The sequence below is a fragment of the Artemia franciscana genome, chromosome 21 (assembly GCF_032884065.1).
Source record: "Artemia franciscana chromosome 21, ASM3288406v1, whole genome shotgun sequence".
In the NCBI taxonomy this organism is placed as follows: domain Eukaryota; kingdom Metazoa; phylum Arthropoda; class Branchiopoda; order Anostraca; family Artemiidae; genus Artemia; species Artemia franciscana.
In genome coordinates, this window is record NC_088883.1 from 24,286,917 (window position 1) to 24,306,363 (window position 19,447).

Consider the following 19,447-nt stretch of genomic DNA (forward strand, 5'->3'; position numbering starts at 1 on the left):
TTTAAAAAAATCACAATTCTTTTAAGATGGATTCCAAAGGATACCACATTGCCATATTTAATATGTTTGAAGATATCAAGATCATAGAATTTCGAAGGAAAAACTGGTACTTTGGAAAAATTTTTGGCAACCAAAAAAACTTACCCGAATACGGACACAAATTGTCGTTTGTGGCAACCCTGCATGCAAAGTCATAAATGATTCATTTTCGAGTTCGAGATTTCAAGATCTAATTCGCAACATTAAGGGTATCTACGTAAATATTATGCTATTTCAGAAACATCTTTCCAAAAAAAAGCTCACCAATCCTGTTCAATATGGGTCCTCAATGATACCAGATTCCCATCTCTATTCTGCTTGAAGATATCAACTTGATAGTATTCCGAAGGAGATTTTGGTACTTTTTCTACCTTGAGAAAAATTTGCTTCCCCTCACTCCAATTTCTCACCTTGTCAGGGAAATTTAGGGAAGAACTGACATTTGACAATTTACATTCATACGCCTAAAAAATAAAACAAAAACTGAAGTGAACGAACAGATAACTTTTTATAGTATAAAATAGTCATTTAATATTACAAAAAAACGGTCTAAATTAAGCATGAAAAATGTCAAGATGTCATCAGACAAAAGGAACCATTTTGAATCCCAAAGGTAAGGTAAATCTTTATTAATGCGACAAGTTACAACAACTCCAACTTATATTTTCTAACACTCACAAATAATAAAATAAAATAAACAATACCTCTGCACTGAAGAAAAACCAATGAAGATTTACGGTCGTGCAAAAGTCCGCGTAAATACTGACTTATTTAATTAAACCAAACCAAAATAATAAAAGCTATTATAAAACATAAAATAATCAAATAAAAATAATAGCAAATTCTGCATTCTGCATCAACCATCACTACTCAAAGAGACTCCAACTTAACCTTCTCTAGCCCTGAATTATGACCTGACTCTAGGCAAGTTCGAAAGAAATCATGAACAGTCTCAGTACGTTTAACTCGTCCGTCACCAATTTGGTCTTTTCATCTATTTGGGTTGGAACAACGTTGAAAGCGAATTAGCCCATCGGTATAGCATGGTTCAACACAGAGATGACACACGTGCAAATAATAAAAAAAGAAAAAAAAAGAACAAACATGGAATTTTAAACATGGTGGTCATATTATGCTTGCTACTCGGCTAGCCGTCTTAGCCGATTGGTTAGCGCGCTAGACTTGAGACTCTTTGTCCGGTGGTACAGGGCTCCCAGACCTAATGTCGCTGGTTACTTGGTTTAGAACGGGGTCCATGGCGTGACTCTGTAAGTTCAGCCAGAGTAGACCCAGATATAAATAGGTGCCAAAAAAAAATCTAGGGAAGGTAAATGGGAATGGTGCGCGAAAGGAGAAGATGGCTGGCTCCGTGAAACTGAGATGAGCAGCGCCGGTAGGGACATTATTTAAAGCCCAAACAGTATTACGAATTATTTGATAGCAATAAATAAAGCTTAATGTTAAGTTTTGTGCTAAAATTTTAAACAAGGGTTTATCTTCTGATAGACGACGTGACGTAATTAGGTTTTTAGGTTTAGTATTGAAAAAAAAAAAGGTAAAAAGGTAAAGAATACGGCATCGGACTTTACAGTCCCTATCGACAATGCTGATCTCCGTTTCTTGGCCCTTCAGCCAGGAAGTGCAAGGGGGTAGGGGGCCAACCATCCTGTGCTTTTGAAGACCCTTCCTGTTTACCTTTCCAAGATTTCTCCAGATACCCCTTTAGAGCTGGGTCGACTCTGGCTGAGCTTACAGAGTCACGCTACTCACCCCCGTCCCAAACCAAGTAATCGAGTACACTAGGATTGGAACCCTCGCCCTCTCGGACAAAGGATCCTACATCCAACGCACCAATCCACTCGGCTAAGACAGTTTTGGGTATTACAAATTACTTTTTTTTTAAGAGAGAGACAGTTTTATTATACGTATCTCAATATACAAAAGAACCACATCAGCCACTTTGGAAAGTCAACAAATTAGTATTTGAAAGACCACTTATATAGTCTTTGTAAAGCAAAAGGTTCTGGTTTGTCACTACAGATTGTTCATCGATCGGATTGTTCATCGATCATCGGATTGTTCATCGATCTCAATATTGGACATATTCAATATTGATCGAGTGGGCGCCGACTACTCGCCACCGTGCTTGTCATCGTCCTCAAAACGCTTAGCACAGTTCAGTCACGCTTGGCACGCACCATCTGTTGCATATAATTTCTGAGAGAGAGCGAACCCCCGATATTGATCTTTTGACCTAATTACGGTTCATTCAGCACACAGCTTAGATACCAATACAGTTAAGAAAACTCCTATCTTGCCCATGAGAAGATTTGGTACAGAGCTCTGAACTTGGCGCCTCCTCCAACCCGCTCTCCGACGCGTAGATCGTACTACAATCTCCGTAGACTAAGCTACATCTCCGTAGTGTTAGTATAAACTTGATCGATGTTAATATTAACCGAGAGCTTAATTTTGATTTTATGAAGTGAGTCAACTTTTTTTTTTTACACGTGGAATTCTATGTATCTTGACGGTGGAATAAACCTAAAAACAACTAAGTAATGAACGTGAGACTTTTTTTTACAGATATTCTTAGCGCTTTGAAGTGAAGCCTCACAACAATTATAGGGCATACTGGTGCCTTTTTCACGGGCACGCAAAAACCGACTTAGAATTTTATCCTTACATTTTTAAATTGCACAAGTAAAATGTGCTACGATAAGTCCTATCTTTACATCTTTGATTTCTACAAGAAAAACATATTATGATAAGTTAAAAAAAGTTCCTAAAATGCTTCAGTGAAAATTTACAACCGTTTACAGTATTTTTAGTGGATTTTGACCTTTCAGCCCACTTGAAAAGTACAAATACAAGTAACTTTTCATCAGAGAATTTTTTACACATATTTATTTGGAAAGCACCCCCTGACCAGGAGTGGGCGTTTACTGATCAAGCTTCTAGATACCAATAAATATTTGTTGAACACCATTCACAAATAACGTTCATTGTCGTTTCTGAAAAGGTAGTACATGGTTTCGCATGTTAGTCAACACTTATTTAGTCTAGAGTAGACTACTTATTTAGCCCTATTTGGCATAACATTTAAAGTACTGGTAACTTCTGGCAAGGCATTAAAAAATAATACTTAGACCCGACAAGGGGGTGACTACCCTATGGCACAGGCACATACATTTTTTTTTTGTGGTTGGGCGATAACAACAAAAACTAATTATAATTTATAAAAGAAAACCCAGAAATTCGAAGAAGTTAGGATATCCGAAGGAAGGTACCGAAGTCTCCCCTAGCCCTTTCCACGTCCCTACCCCACAGCACTCAAAAGTTGCTCTTTTCGGTATGCGCAGTACTATCATACTCAGGCTCAGCAAGGAGGATTGTCACTCCCCTGTGGAGCTCAACAGTGCAATCTTGAGAAATACAATTGAATATGCTTATAATTACAAATTATATGCATTCTTTGTTAACTAGATTGGATACATGCTTTTTCACAATTTTTAAATAGAACATTAAATAAAAAATACTTAATAACATCATATTAATAGTAAAGTATGTACTAATAGATATACAAATAGTATATAAGATATAAAAAAAAGTGTTTTTTTTTCAGATTTACTTTTTTTTAAAGTATTTTAGAGTATATTTAAGTTTATTTTTACTCATGGCTCACATTAAGTTGAATTATGATTGTAAAGCATTATAACACAGTGTGTCTAATAAGAGTGGAAGAAGCAATAGTAAACACGACAATTTGAATAAAAAAATCGAACTCTTCGAGACCGACCGTTACTCTGTCTCGTTACTAGACCTCTTCGAAAAATCTAGAAACATTTTTACAAGAAACAATATAAAGAATGTAGGAATTCCATGGAAGATACCAAAGACTGATGATATTGGTGAAGAGGAAGGAAGGGCGTGCAGAGCTATGCTTGCCCTAGATAGCGTGGTGCTGTCTAGTCACTGTACTGTCACGTGCTGTCTGGTGCTGTAATGAAACAATATAAAGGATTTGGGAATTCCATGGAAGATACCAAAGATTGATGATAATGGTGAAGAGGAAAGAAGGGCGTGCAGAGCTATGCTTGCCCTACACAGCGTGTTCTGTCTAGTCACTGTGCTGTCTGCTGCTGTCAAGAAACAATATAAAGGATGTGGAAATTCCATGGAAGATACCAAAGATTGACGATATTGGTGAAGAGGAACGAAGGGCGTGCAGAGCTATGCTTACTCTAGAGAGCGTGGTGTTGTCTAGTCACTGTGCTGTCTGGTGCTGTCAAGAAACAGTAGAAAGGATGCGGGAATTCCGTGGAAGATACCGAAGATTGATGATATTGGTGAAGAGGAAGGAAGGGCGTGCAGAGCTATGCTTGCCCTAGACAGCGTGGTGCTGTTTAGTCACTGTGCTGCCTGGTGCTGTCAAGAAACAATATAAAGGATGTGGGAATCCCATGGAAGATACCAAAGACTGATGATATTGGTGAAGAGGAAGGAAGGGCGTGCAGAGCTATGCTTGCCCTAGACAGCGTGGTGCTGTGATAGCTTGATAGCAATACCAGCAGCACAGTTCCGGAAGCTAAACTTCGAAATTAGCTTCAAATTTGAATTAGCTTTCATAGCAGAAGAAGACGTTTAATAGGAGTAAATATAACTTATGACATTTCCTTCATCATAAAAGAGCATAGCCAAATCAATGTCTTAATTTTGAGCATTTCCACCTTGCTAATGTTTATTGTGAATATACCTCTTGCTCATAACTAACAAAAATGTTACATTGTTTATATGAAACTTATTTAAAAAATGAAATAAAAATAGGTGTTTAGATAAAAGTTTATGGTGGATAGATTTTTTACCAGTAGCTAAAAAAAAGCGTTTAGATAAATGTGGCGTTGGTGAGGTGTTTAGATAAATGCTTATGGTGGATAGATTTTTTACTAATAGCTAAGAAAAAGGCCATATAAATTTTTCACTCATAACTAAAAAAAAGTATTATCATTTTATATAAAATAAAATAAAATTATAAGTAATATATATATATATATATATATATATATATATATATATATATATATATATATATATATATAAAATAAACCAACATAACATTCTAAACAAAATTATAGTTAATAAATACATCCAGTAGATTCATTAAAATACATAATACCAAAAGTAAGGGTATATGTTAAGCACACGTTTATAAAACGTATCTTTTTTAGAATTAGAATTTGAGAAAAACTTACCTTAGGTATCTCACAAAGAATGGGCATGATCTTTGCTAAAGATCGAACATTTTTCCTGGGTATTATGACACGAGACCCATAATCAATTAGCTGAACTTGGACCTGACATGAAACAAATACTAGATAGGATTAAATATAATCAAATATCTAAATAATTAAGAAATGTTAAGTAATGATTAAATTAATATCATTAACTATAATTATAGTGTTATAAACTATAATTATTTTTAATTGAATAATTAATTAAATGTTTAACAATTAAATATTATTCTTCCAATAAGCAGCACAGCAAGAGTGTCTCACTACCATGCCAGTAAACATTTCGAATAGTATGTAATACTATGTAATGGCAGATTGCCAAAGATTGTCCTTTTCGACAAACCATCTAGGGCCAAACCAAAAACAGATGGTCCCCAAATGGGATGGGAGGATGTCAAAGAAAAGATTTAAGAGAAATGGGAGCTTCTTGGGAGGATGTAAAGACGGAGGTTTTGAATAAATTAGGATGAAGGAGAAGCTCAGGATGGAGGGAGGATTCTGGATGGAAGATTTGTTGGGCTTAGGCGGCTTGGTGATGCAGTGAGTTGTTGATAGTAGTAGTAGTAGTAATGCACCAACATGAAAAAAAAGATCTAACACATTTGAACATCTAGCCTAACCCAAAATGATAATATATACGATGATGTAATGTGCCGGGACAAAAATAATGATTAAATTCTAAATAAGAATAATGAACAGCAAATCACTAGCAAGGTTCTTCTGGGTATCCCAGTTACAAGAGTATCCCACTATTAGAAAAAAAAAAACTCATTTAAAAACCTAACCCAAAACGATAACATGTAGTATGATGTGATCATACCAAGGTAATTTTTTCTTAACAGTAAAAACAGTTGTCAAGATAAAACAGGTTTTCTAAATAAGTATAATGAGTAGCACATCAGTAGCAAGGTATCCTGGGTGTCCGATCTTATAAAAATATCCCAATACCAAGCCAAATCAAAAAGTTCGAATACACAAATAAAAAAACAAATCGAATAATAAGTGTCATAAAATAATGTGTAAATAAGAACAAAAAGGAATGTAAATCATTTTAACCATAAAAACGACAATATGCAGTACAAAAGAACTGACAAAAAGAGAAGTATAAAGTAAAAAAGCAGTATAAAGAGAAGAGACAAACAGAGATGTATAAAGTAATAAAGCAGTAAAAAGACAAGTGAAAAAATAAAAAGAAATTTTAGCTCCTTTTGTAACTATGCAGGTTGAAATAAGGGCAGTTAAGATAGATGAAACTTCAATTAAAGAGAAATAACCAATATTTTATTTAAATATTACATGTGGTTTAACTATATTAAGTTTTAAAACACACCCCAATTGATTTAGCTGCAAACGTAATTACTTCAAACTTTTGTTTCACAAAAATGCAACAAAAAACTTTTTTGTGTTTTAATTTTGGATAACAAAAATACTTTTCAAACTGTCATGACTAACACAACAATAATAAAGAGCTGACTCTCACCAAGACGGCGAAGACTGCTTGTTAGGTTAGATCTTTTTTAGTGCCTGCAAAGTTATAGCAATTGTGAAGTACCGATGACATTGAAAATGTAATCCGATTCTTGTGCGGCTAAACGAGGAATGCCTATAATTCTGCTTCGTATTTAAAGTATTAAATCACATTTATAATAGCATCAAATCAATTTAAGCAGTAATTTAATTAACAATTAAATAATTCGTTTAATTAGCAACTAATCAAACTAATTAATTAACTTAATCAAATATATGAATTTCACAAAAATAAAGAGTAGGCGCACTGTAATATAGTACACAGATAAATTTCTGTAAAATATATCTTGGGTAACATTATTTTCGAGCAAATTGAGGAGGAAGGATAAAGGAGAGAGAGAGAGGGAAAGGGAGAGGGAGAGAGACCAAGAGAGAGGAAGGAGGGAGAAAAAGGGTGAGGGGGACCAGGGAATGAAAAGTTGCCATACGTACATGTGATGGATTGGTACAATTAGCAATGAATCGAGCACGCTTCCATCTATCCTCGTCATTGACTAGTAGGCACTCATCTTCACTAATGTTATTGTTGGATTCAGTAGGTAGACCTTTGACATTTTTAAACGTCTCCATAAATGCCTCGATCCGCTTAATCACATCAGGCACATGACAATAGATGACGTTGTCTTCTGTAGCACCGGTAATAACAGCCAGTTCAACATAATTGTCCTAAATATATAAAAACGAATAAAAAAATCTAATAAGTGTCAGTAGACCCCCCCTCCCACCATAATTAAAACTAGCACTTTAAATAAGTTCTGACATTCAATTGCGTCAAGCGAAAATGACGAAAAAACATCGCTACGTAGATTTCAATTGGTATGCCTTATTGAACGCAAAATCCTCTGAAGTCTCCCTAAACATTTCTCGAGAAGAATAAAACTCCCTGGCTTATTTATCTAGAAAACAATACCAATAGTATATTTAAACCAGTCCGTAAACAATAATATTTTACTTACTGTATCTTAACCTCTTGCCGACTAGAAAAAACTCTGATCCGAAGCAGAGGCAAACTGAACATTCGCCTATACGAGAAAATTTTATAAGTCGATAAGAAACTCCGGAAAAGAATTTCCAAAACAAGCTGACGAAAAGAGATTAATTTTGAGACTACCACTTTAAGCAAGGTTCTGATAGTCAATTTTGTGAAGAAGAACTGATCACATAACATCGCATGAATTCCGTCTAAAACATCTCATTGGTAGAAAGTCGCATTTAAATGCGTTTTTCATGAAGTTTTTTTTTTCTCATTTTTTGAAGCACCCACATTTTAGAGTGATGTTCACTACCGTGGCTTCCAAAATTCTAATCTTATTTCACAGACTCATCTTCCTATTTTTTAGATTTTTTCCGACTAAAAAAAAACAACAAAAAAACCGGGCCTTGGTTATCCTACTTTTTACATCTTCACTGCATCCACTGGTCTTACTAATAATACTAACCAGGCAATAGAAACTACCCACTTGATCTAAAAGCTACCCACTTCAAACCTTTATCCTCATATATTCCTAGTCTAAGCAACTTAGCTGAAAAATCCAAAAAATTCACTCATTTCGCTAACATTTTAGCTAGAATACTCAAAGCATCTGCATAATCAAAGACAAAGAGCTATACCTTCCCGTTTGATACTATGTGGTCTCGTAGCCTAATCTGTGTTTGTTAGGACGATGTCCATCAAAACAATCCGTATAAAAAGAGGAATATGATATACTCCTTCTTCTACTACTACTACTACTAACAGCTAACTGCAGAATCTCCCTCTTTACATCCTCCCAGCAAGTTCCCATTTCCCTTAAATCTTTCCTTATGCCCCCTTCCCAACCGAGACGACTTGCTTTTCGCTTGACCCAAGACGGTTAGCCAAAAAAGGAAAATCTTTTGCAATCTGTCATCCTTCTTCCGCAGAACCTGCCCTACCCATCTCAAGCTGTCTCTCATTATAGCCCTAGAAAAAGAGACTGAACCACACTTTACACATAGCCTACTGTTTGAGATTCGGTCAGTCAGTCGGGTATCCCATACAATACGTAGGCAATTACTCTGGAAAACATCTAGCAAATGTTCTTCCATTTTTCGGAGCGTCCATGCTTCAAAGACATATTTGAGCACTGTCATCACTGCAGCTTTCAATATTCTTATGTATGTTTGCAGATTTATCTTCCTATTCTTCCGAGCTTTTTTCAACTTTGAAAAAAACACCCCAGGCCTTGGCTATTTTATTTTTAACAATCTTCGTTGCACTCACCGTCTTTACTAATAATACTACCTAAGTAAGGGAAGCTGTTCAACTGATCAATCTTTTCGTTACCCAACGTCACCTTTTCATCTTCACTTATGAGCAGCCTGAGCTCGCAAAACCTCTAAAAGTTCATTCATTTTGCTCACACTAGCATCTAGGATGCTTAAATCATCAGCAAAATCTAAGTCCAGAGGAATTTTACTTTCTTCTTTATTCCGTGTTCTCCCACTGCCTTTTCTGCACTCCTTAAGACAAAGTCTGTCAAAATGATCCATATTAATGGAGATAGAATACAAGCTCCTTAAGACAAAGTCAATCAAAATAATTCATATAAATGGGGCAACCCAGAACACAACCCTGCTTAACTCCCGATTTAATACGAAATCAGCTGCCGACCCCATATCCAACCTTAATATCCTGACCTCAAAATCCAGCAGTGTTATTTTCGTATATGGCACTAATCACTTTAATGTATTTGTCTGGTACACTATACAAGGATAGAACCTTCGCAAAAACCTACAGACACGACACTAATGCCTCAATATTTACCACACTCACTCTTATCACCCTTCTTATACAGGGGTTTAAAGAGGGTTTTCCTAAAATCGGTATACAGGGTTTAAATTATCATATTAAATAGGGTTTTCGTAAATCAGGTACTTCCCTTTTCTCAAGAATCATATTCATAACCTTAAAAAGCTTATTTCTATCCTCGTAACCACCATATTTAAGAAACTCATTTACAACACTATTAAAACCTGGGACCTTACTTTTTTTTATCGTTTTAGTAGTCATTAATTCTTCTTTGCAAAATAAATCTTCCTTCATATCCAAAGTGTCACAGACTATTTCATTTTCAACTAAATCTTTTCATGTAAATTGTTGTACCCATATCTCTTCAATTCTTTCTTTATCACTAATTGCGGCCCCGTTTCCTTTCTTTAACTCGGGTAAGTCATGATTGACTATTCCCTTTCAATTTATTAACACGCCAGTACAATGCTTTTCTATTATGCCGTCTGGCTGCCTCTTCTTGAAGTTTGGCAATTTATTCCTTGGCATCCACTTCACACGTCCCTAGTTCATTTTTTAGTTCTTTCTCCACTGTCTTTACATTTCTCTTATTTTCACATGATCTATGACTCAGATAATTCTTGTGCAAACCCATCCTCCTCTCTACCAAACATATAGCATTCTTCCCTAGGACATCATCAGCGGCTTTACGATGTAGTATATTTAACTGGTTACGATAAATTATATATTCTGTTTTATCACTTACAGTATTACTAGTCGCACACATTTTGAAAAAAACACCTTCTTCTAACAATAGGCTTTAAAAGAGCTCTTAGAAAAGTTTCTCTACGACGAGTTACACTTTTATGAGTACTACAATTAAGCAATAAACTAGTTATAATTGAATACCAATTTTGAAACTTAGCATTGATGTCTAATTCGTCACTATTTAGAAACTCAAAACTACATTTCTTTAACATTCCTTTGTGAAGAATTAGCACATTTTTATCAATGATCAGTTTTTTATATCTATTTTGAAAACTTGTTAATATCCTAAAATGGTCAGATACTTCATTTAATATCACACTTGTATTATGCCCAACTTATGGGTCCTTTAAAGAACAAATACAAAATTGGTTGTAGATAACCACTACTGTTTTCTTTTCCTACATCAAATTTACCTAGGCTAGGTTACCATCTACCCTTCTTTCTAACTATTTTGTATAATTTTTATCTAGTTGCTTTTGTGTTTTCATCGAAATAACTCAATTGGTAACAGTAATCCAAATGGTCTGTTAAAACAATTGTATTTTAATATTGGTGATTTTTTATGTGTTTTTTAATCTTTGTTTCTTTTACACTGAAGACACCTCGTTTTTTTTTTACACAGGCGAAATATCGGCGTCGTTTAGTTTTTGTCTTTTTGCAACTGGCCGATATCTCGTTTTGACTGTTTTCTTCATTGAGATTTTTCTCTCTTTGTTTCTTTACCCCGATTTCTATCGACTTGAGACCTTCTCAATAATAAATCTAAAAGTAAAATTTAGCGGAAGCATCCTCTCCCCTCCCTAAAGGGGTCTGGTGACTCAGGCATTTCTCAATTATTAAACTAAGGGTCAAAATTCGGCCGATCTCTTCCAAAAACTCCAGGCTCTTCCACCCCGCCTTTTCTCCTCTTCATCAAACCATTCTACCTCAAAGTCTTCATTCTTCCATTCAACCTTTTTCTCATACTCTTAACCCTTCCACTTAACCTCTTCTACTCTTCCTCAAACTATTCCTTCTTCCACTCAATATCTTCTCCCCTTCATCAAGCTCTTCACCCTTTCACTCGACCTCTTCTCCTCTTCCTCAAGCTCTTCATACTTCCACTCGACCTCTTCATCTCTTCCTCAAACTCTTCACTCTTCCACTGGACCTCTTCTCCTCTTCATTTAACCACTCTCTTAAACTCTACATTCTTACATTCGACCTTTTCCTCATACTCTTCACTCTATCGCTCGACCTATTCTTTTCTTCCTCAAACTCTTCACTCTCATATTCAACCTCTTCTCTTCTTCCTCAAGCTCTTCATTATTCCACTCGACCTCTTCACCTCTTCCTCAAACTCTTCACTCTTCCACTGCACCTCCTCACCTCTTCCTCAAACCACATTAATCTTCTCTTAAGATTTATCTACAACGTCTCTTATTTTAACAAGTATCATCACCCTAGGAAATTCGCTTTATACAGAAATCAGGCTAATGCCTCTGTAAATTTCCGCAATCACCCTTAACATCTTTTTTATAAAGCGGTTTAACTAAAGTTTTTTTTTTTTTTAATGTCAATAGCTAGCCCCCTTTTCTAAAATCATTTCCACAATCTTTAGCAATTCATCCCTAAATTCAAATCCATCATATTTCTAAAACTCATTTACCAAAATACATGCACCCAAGGCCTTACTATTTCAGAATTATCTAATGCTATCTGTAACTCCTTCCTGCAAAATAAATCCTATATATTTCCAAATTTACGAAAACTGTTTCCCTTTTTCTGAATTATTTCATATAGCTTTATGAGGTTTTATCACCTTCTCAAGATATTTAACTGATACCTCTTTAACACTTTCAATAAGCTCTAACTATCTTTAAATAGGACAAGTCTAAATTGACTACTTCCTCTCAATTTATTAACATGCCAAAAAATCTAATTATTATGCCGTCTCGGTGCATCTATCGGATCCCCGGTAATTTTAACCACGGCCGAATATTCATATCCCCTCAATTCGCAGTTAAATGGCTACTTTCCTTACTGTTTTATCACTTTCAATGGATCTATCACCCAGAAACCTCTGGTACAATCGCCTCTTCTCTTCTACCCAGGTCAAAGCATTTTCACCAATATTCCCAGCTGGATTTCCTAACTACTCTCCCTAAACAGCTTCTGCTACTTCGCAAACTATTTTCCAAAATTTTTTCCATCAATCTTCTACATTGTCATATTCTAGACTCTCCAGTTTCATATTCAACTGACCTTGGATCGATCCTGCCAGTCTTCCCTTAACAGTAGCGTAACAAATAAGGTTAGTCGTCTTACAAACATCGGTCTTATCCACTGACAAACCCGACTGTACCCGGGCAAAACTCTGAATTACAAATTTGCCATAGAGTCTGGTTTGGCAGTAAAAACGCCTAATGTGACGACCATGCTAGCTGATGGGTCGTTTCGTGAATGCCGGTTATAACTAGATTGTTGTAACTACAAATTCTTAACTGTCAGTTACCACTTCTATGTTTCTTCCTTATGCCAAATTCGTCCCAGTCAGGAGACCATCAACTAGTGTTAATATCCTTTAATAGATATTTGATTTACGTAAGGACTTGTTCCATTACCAAAAGAGAAACAAGAAAACTAAAATATACCTGAAGTTTATCATATCCTTTAGTGCTATCAATAATGCTCTTCCTTGTCGCTTCATTCAAATTGAACTCCTTTTTCTTTTCCGAGTCTATGGTGGCAGTTATCGACATAGTGACTTCTAAAGTCATTTGCCGGATCAATGGATCAACTTTTCTATCCTCAATGTGAACCAAGGCCATCTGTCCAACAACATCAGGGGCCTGTACACGTTGTGTGGCAACATCATCATCAGCAAACAGCTCCAGACCTTTTAACTGGCACCGGATGGCCTAAAACATAACAAAAAGTTGAGCGAATAAATTCAACCATATTTTAGAACCAGCCAGATAACAGTTAACAGATAACTTACTTACTCCCAAATTCTGTACCACAGCCTAGTCATCCCTATAAGTATATACAGATGTGAAACCAGGGAAACTCAAAACAGAAGACGTAAAAACCTAGCATTCGAAACGAGATACCTTCGTCACATTGCCTGAATCACACTGATGTCACAACTGATATGGTAATATACCATAGACTCCAGTCCACTGAAACCAATCTCAGCAACACCAATCAACAAAATTGCGGTGGATCGGTAACGAAACACGGAGGGATCCTTGAAAGATTCCTTTACGACCTTCATCCCCAAGACAGGTTGAGAAAAACATGGACAGAAGACTTCGACAACGTCAAGATGGTCCAGTTATCACGCGATGCACTAGATAGAGGGATGAACGGAGCGCTTACGTATGACTTGGACAAAGTTATGGACAAATAAGTTAGTTCAAAATATTTTGAAACATTTTGGGCTCAATAGGCTGTTGTCCCTTTTTATTTTTTTTTTCTTACTGACACAAAATGGATCAGATATAGCACGTTACGTAGTATGCCAACAGCATCATCGGTAATTGAGCCTAATCAAGTGCAAACACAAGTTCTTTTGTTTTCCATCGGTCCATTCTAGCCCTCCTAGCATGAATTTCAGTTTGAAATAAGCCAAACACTTTTCAATCATTTTAGTCTAAATGTCTCCTGGGCAGTATTCTACTGCTTGCTTTGGCCACAGATCTGTAAGGCTGCGTTTCCTAGGTATGTTTTCCAGAACTTTTTTGGTCAAAAGCAATGCATTAGGAGTAATCATTTAAAATTCTTTGAGTCCCCCCCAGCCCCCTTGTATTTTTCATATGTCGTATTCTGACTGAAATTAGAGATCCATGAAGGCTCAAAGCCATGAGCATAAGTAGGAGGAGTTTCAAAACACAATTCTTAACGGTTTCTAATTAAATACTATAGTGCAGCAGAAAAATTGCAATAACAATTTGGGTGTCATGGGACAGAGCTTCGCGGTGGTTGTTATTTTTTCAATAATATTGGAAAGAAAACAATCTAGACAGGCCAAGACTCCCTGGAAATTATTTTCAGCTTTAATCCAGTTTCCATATGAATGACACAAATAGCCAAATGTCAAATCTCTAGTGGTTTTACTTTCTACAACGAATAAAGGGAAATAAAATTAAGTTGTTTTGGAAAAGAGATAAAAAAAAATGTCTTTCTTTAAGTCGATCGAAGCTGGCTCCTATGGTATTATTTACATATGCCAGCAAATACACTAAATATCAAACAATTACATCCTCCAATTGAACGCTCAAACCCTTTTTTTGGACTGAGTGCTCTGAGTAACTCTCTAAAATAGGAGAGTCGGTAGGAGTCAACTCGACTCTACAACATCATCACCCCATGTGTTTAGAATCTTAACAACCGAGTTAAAGTTTTAGGCTCCTAGAAATGGTTGAGTTGCTCAGAGTATCTCAGAGTTAGGATTGGAACAGCCCCTGTCAAAATCCTTACTTTCCTTTTCAGCTTTCCTTCTACCAAAACTCTTCCCCTTAATTTTTTTCTACCCAAGCAAAAGAATACCGAAGTCAGAATCACTGGAGTATGATCAATGTTGAACACAGTGGGGCACAGTAGTCTGAAATTTAGCAGGGCACGGAATCAGAAGATTCATCTTGGGGATGAGACCTTAACTTAAACCTTAGTTCCTCTAAAAACATTGGTGGCGCATAGGGTGCCCACAAAGCCTATTCACTCGCCCTGAAGCGGTGTTACAGCGATGATGTCTTCACATTCGGTAAGATCCCTGAATAGGGATGCGAAGGGGCTTATAATGTGACAAGATGCGGCCTTGGGCACCATATTTCCATAATATGGTTTCAAATTTTGTTTTGAATGAAACTGGGGGAAAATCCCCCCTCTCTCTTCAGCTGCGCTTATATGTATTTTACATATCCATTGAATCCAATCAAGATTGATTTTTCAAAAAAGCTAATTATTTAGATTTATTTAACTTTGCTTTGCGCATTCAGAGATATCTCTTCTTGATACCCAATCATTACATAAACGCAAATATAACATAAAATAGCGAAGAGTTTTACTAAAATATTTCTGAGGGTCGCTTACTCAGTTACAAACTGGTTCAAATTAAAAAAAAAAAAAAAAAAAAAAAAAAAAAAAAAAAAAAAAAAAAAAAAAAAAAAAAAAAAAAAAAAAAAAAAAAAAAAAAAAAAAAACAGAAAGAAAAAAGAAAAACAGAACTGACCTGGAATGGCAATTCCATTGCCATTCTAAAATATTTATGAGGGTCACTTACTCAGTTACAAACTGGTTCAAATTAAAAAAAAAAAAAAAAAAAAAAAAAAAAAAAAAAAAAAAAAAAAAAAAAAAAAAAAAAAAAAAAAAAAACAGAACTGACCTGGAATGGCAATTCTGTGTATTCTTTTGGCAGATAGTAGAGGTCCTCCAAGTTCATTTGTTCAAGATCACCAACATCCACCAACGAGCATAGGACGCCTGATTCATCTGCTTTTTCCACCTTTAAAAAGAAGAAGTTAGTTTAATATCTAAGAAATGCTAAAAAAAATAAGGAATTGATCTCCAATAGTGACATTTTCTATCATATTTCTTATCAGATTTCTATAATATTTTTCCACCAAAATATTGTCGTATACAGTTTGTAATAGTAATTTAAACATGATGAATTTCCAAATGCCTGGTGAAGATATGACCCCAGTTACTCGTCGAAGAGGGGTGCATCATATACCATGTGACTGCGGCAGTTATTATGTGGTAGGACCAACCAAAACTGAGAAAAAAAAATGTCTGCAATAGAATACGGATGGTATAATAACTAGAAATGATTTGAGTATTAAACAGGTTGTTCAGGAGCCAATAGAAATAAAACTAAGCTAAATAATAACTATTTAAATAGGGACTCGAGGGATTATTCACTCAACGCATTATGCGAAAATTTAATAAAAATAATTTAACAAATTACGCTCCCAACCGATAGCTAATACCAATGAACGTGAACCAAAGAGACCTTTTAGGCTGACAGCCAAAAAATTGAAAAATAACATTAAAAACATACTCTTGATTTGTTTTTTTACCTGAATATAATGCCTTGGTTCGTGTTGTTTTCTTTTGTCCAGGTTGAACTGCCTTGAAGTAAATATTCTAGGACTGTTTTTAATTTTAGTTTTAATAATCAGGCATTTTATTATATTTTTATAAATTATTATATGGTTATGTTTATGTATTATTATTTGGTTATGTTCATGTATTATTATTTGTTATTATATGTTGACATATATGTATTTTTATTTGTTATTATAAGTTTACGTATTTGTTTTGTTATTTGTTATTATATGTTTATGTATTTTTATTTGTTATTATATGTTGATTTTTACATGTTTTATATGTCTTATTTCATATTTTTAAATATACTTTGCTGAGGATGGCTCTAGGATACAGAACCAAAATATTCATTTAAGATTTAAACAAATTTCACTTTCTTAGATTAATTCCTCATGTTGTTTTACTTGTTGTTGTTTGCCTATTCTTGATTTGGATGCCTTCATTGGATTCACCTACCTCACGGATAATATCCTGGATGATTAATCTGCCCAACTTCCACAACTAACATCAGCTCTTCTTACCACATAATCTCAAAACCTCAACGAAGTTCGTTCAATTCGCCAATATTTTACCTCCATGACTTAAATTACCTGTATACCTTAGGTCGAGGGGAGCTTAAGTTGTTATTTTACACCAGGCTCCCCTAAAACCCTTTGACAATAATTCAAGACAGAAATTGATCCTATGAAAACGGAAAAATCAAATTTCTATCGTGTTCCTTAGGACAAACGCACCTAAGAAGTGCCCTGATTCTCGAAGCATTGCAGCACAAAAGTCAAACAGCAGATTTGTTTTAGTAGGTGGGGGGGGAGAGAGATAAAGCTTATAAAGGGCATTTTAAGGCTAGAATTTCCCAGTCTTAGCTGTGTTCTTTATAGCAATTTGGAACGAAAGGACAGTTTACGCAATAAATTTCCTAAATCTAAGAGAATGTGTAAGGAACAGGCGCTCTTTATGATTCTGATTGGGGAAGCAACGTCACTTCTACTTTAATTAGAGTTAAAGCAAAAAAAAAAACCGTTTTCATATGTTTACTTGCACGGGGGGAGGGGGAGTCCCCCGACAACAAGATTCGACTAAAAGATTGCACCTCAATAAACTATAGTTTGGCACCCTTTTGTTCTACAAAAACTATTTTTAGCTAAAATTGGGCCATAAAATCATTCTGACCAAAAAAAAGTTTCCAGCTGCTTATTATTAACAAATAAAAACCAATATAATGATTTTTTTGAACGATTTTTATTTAACATGAAGTGAAGACGTTTAAAATCCAAACATAAACAAATTTCTTTTTTAGGTTATACGTACTTTTTTTTATCACAAATACATTTTGCGACATTACGGATAAACTTAGATTCCTGATCATTGCTATATGCGATATAATCCAAGAGAAAACAAGCTATTTGGGATGGAAAACAAGGAATTCATCATAGAGCAAAAAGTGGGGATAAAGCAGTAGAGGAAACAATACATTTTATAAATCTTAGAAGTTGAGTGCAACGAACAAGAAGGTGGTACAGTCTAGGATTTGAAAAGTCAGTGGACCAGAAAATACTCATTTAGACTGCAAATGAGAACGATCAACAGCAGAATCCACTCCAACCATCTCTATAGCTGTGAATACTGGAATCTAAACCAGTAGCAAGAAAAGAGGATCTTTGCTTTTCAAAAAATCTGTCTACACAGGATATTGAATAATAGCCGGAGACACACCGTCACAAAAAATCTCCCAAAAACAACAATAAAAAAAACAACAAAACTATGAAATCATTTTAGTCAATATTGTACTGGCAGTTTATATTCCGTATGAAACATGCATTTTTACGCTACAGTTGTAACTTGTACAGAATGGAAAATATTATCGGATAAACTTGGTGAAAGTCAAACCAATCACCGAGTCAGGATTATTATAGATAATCAAACTGTTATAGATAGAGAATATTATCATGTTAAAGATAACATGACTTGATTATTTTACCGAAGGTGACGTTTAACATCCACGTCCAATCATCTGCTATTATAACTTTATCTCAGAGGGTGCTCGACTGGCCAAATAGATGAACCCTCCTTAGGTATTACAAAAAAGACAGTCAAACCTTCCTCACACCTGCCTTTAATAAAAGATGCTACACGTCAACGAAAATGGCACTAATTGAAGCATATTATCCACATGATAGGAGAGTGACTCCCTACACCTGAAGCACATCAAATGATAATCCAACCCTAATGAGAAGATATCTGGGCATAAATACATTCTAAGAACAAACTGACTATGCATGACGTATGAAACAAAGAGAAGAAAGCATATTATAAATGAAAAATAAAATCAAATAGGTGAGAAAAAAAAACACAATCTCTGTTTCTTTCAAAACTGAACAAAAACTTGAACATTTTCTTCAACTCGGGAAAGGATAAAACCAACCCTATAGTGGGTAGTGGTGTCCACAGAGTCCCGTGTTCATATGGGAAGTTTCACATTGTTATGATCCATCAACAACTGGGTGAATGATTACATGAACACAAAAATTCAATAGATAAGTCCTTGAGGTTTGAAAGCAAAAATGGCATCTTTGATTCTGCTTTAGCCCTCCATATTTTTGAGAACTCCGATCATTTAATTCTTCTTGAAGAGGCAACTTTAACTGTAAATAGCCAACCACAATCTTTTAGAGAGGCAATTGAGATTTAAAAATATATAAATGTAAATTTTGTTATAAATAGAGATACAGGAGGTGTTTCCTTAAGTCCAATTTATAATAAATTAATATTAAAAGATTCAATCAGTATTTTCCCCCCTTTTTAATTTAAAACATTGTGTCCGCATATCTAATGAAAATCGAAATTGCAGGCAGACAAAATCTATTGCTAAGCAAAGGATATTTGTCCAATCCAAATGATAAAGTGTCTTTCAATAATTCTAGATGGTTTTTTGATTCATTGCCTTTCTCTTCTTGTAGAGTTTACTTCGAAACGTTAGTTCTTGTCT

At 35.1% G+C, this 19,447-nt stretch overlaps 1 protein-coding gene across 1 annotated transcript in view; it reads right to left on the reverse strand.

The window, feature by feature from the left end:
• Positions 1-19,447, reverse strand: part of LOC136040712 (tudor domain-containing protein 7-like) — a 69,363-nt gene that overhangs the window by 29,837 nt on the left and 20,079 nt on the right. The window contains exons 3-7 of the mRNA XM_065725015.1: positions 15,740-15,859; positions 13,008-13,274; positions 7,290-7,523; positions 5,292-5,393; positions 304-503 (exon numbers count right to left, since the gene is read on the reverse strand). Coding sequence (XP_065581087.1) covers positions 304-503; positions 5,292-5,393; positions 7,290-7,523; positions 13,008-13,274; positions 15,740-15,859 — 923 coding nt within the window. The remainder of the gene's footprint in view (positions 1-303; positions 504-5,291; positions 5,394-7,289; positions 7,524-13,007; positions 13,275-15,739; positions 15,860-19,447) is intronic.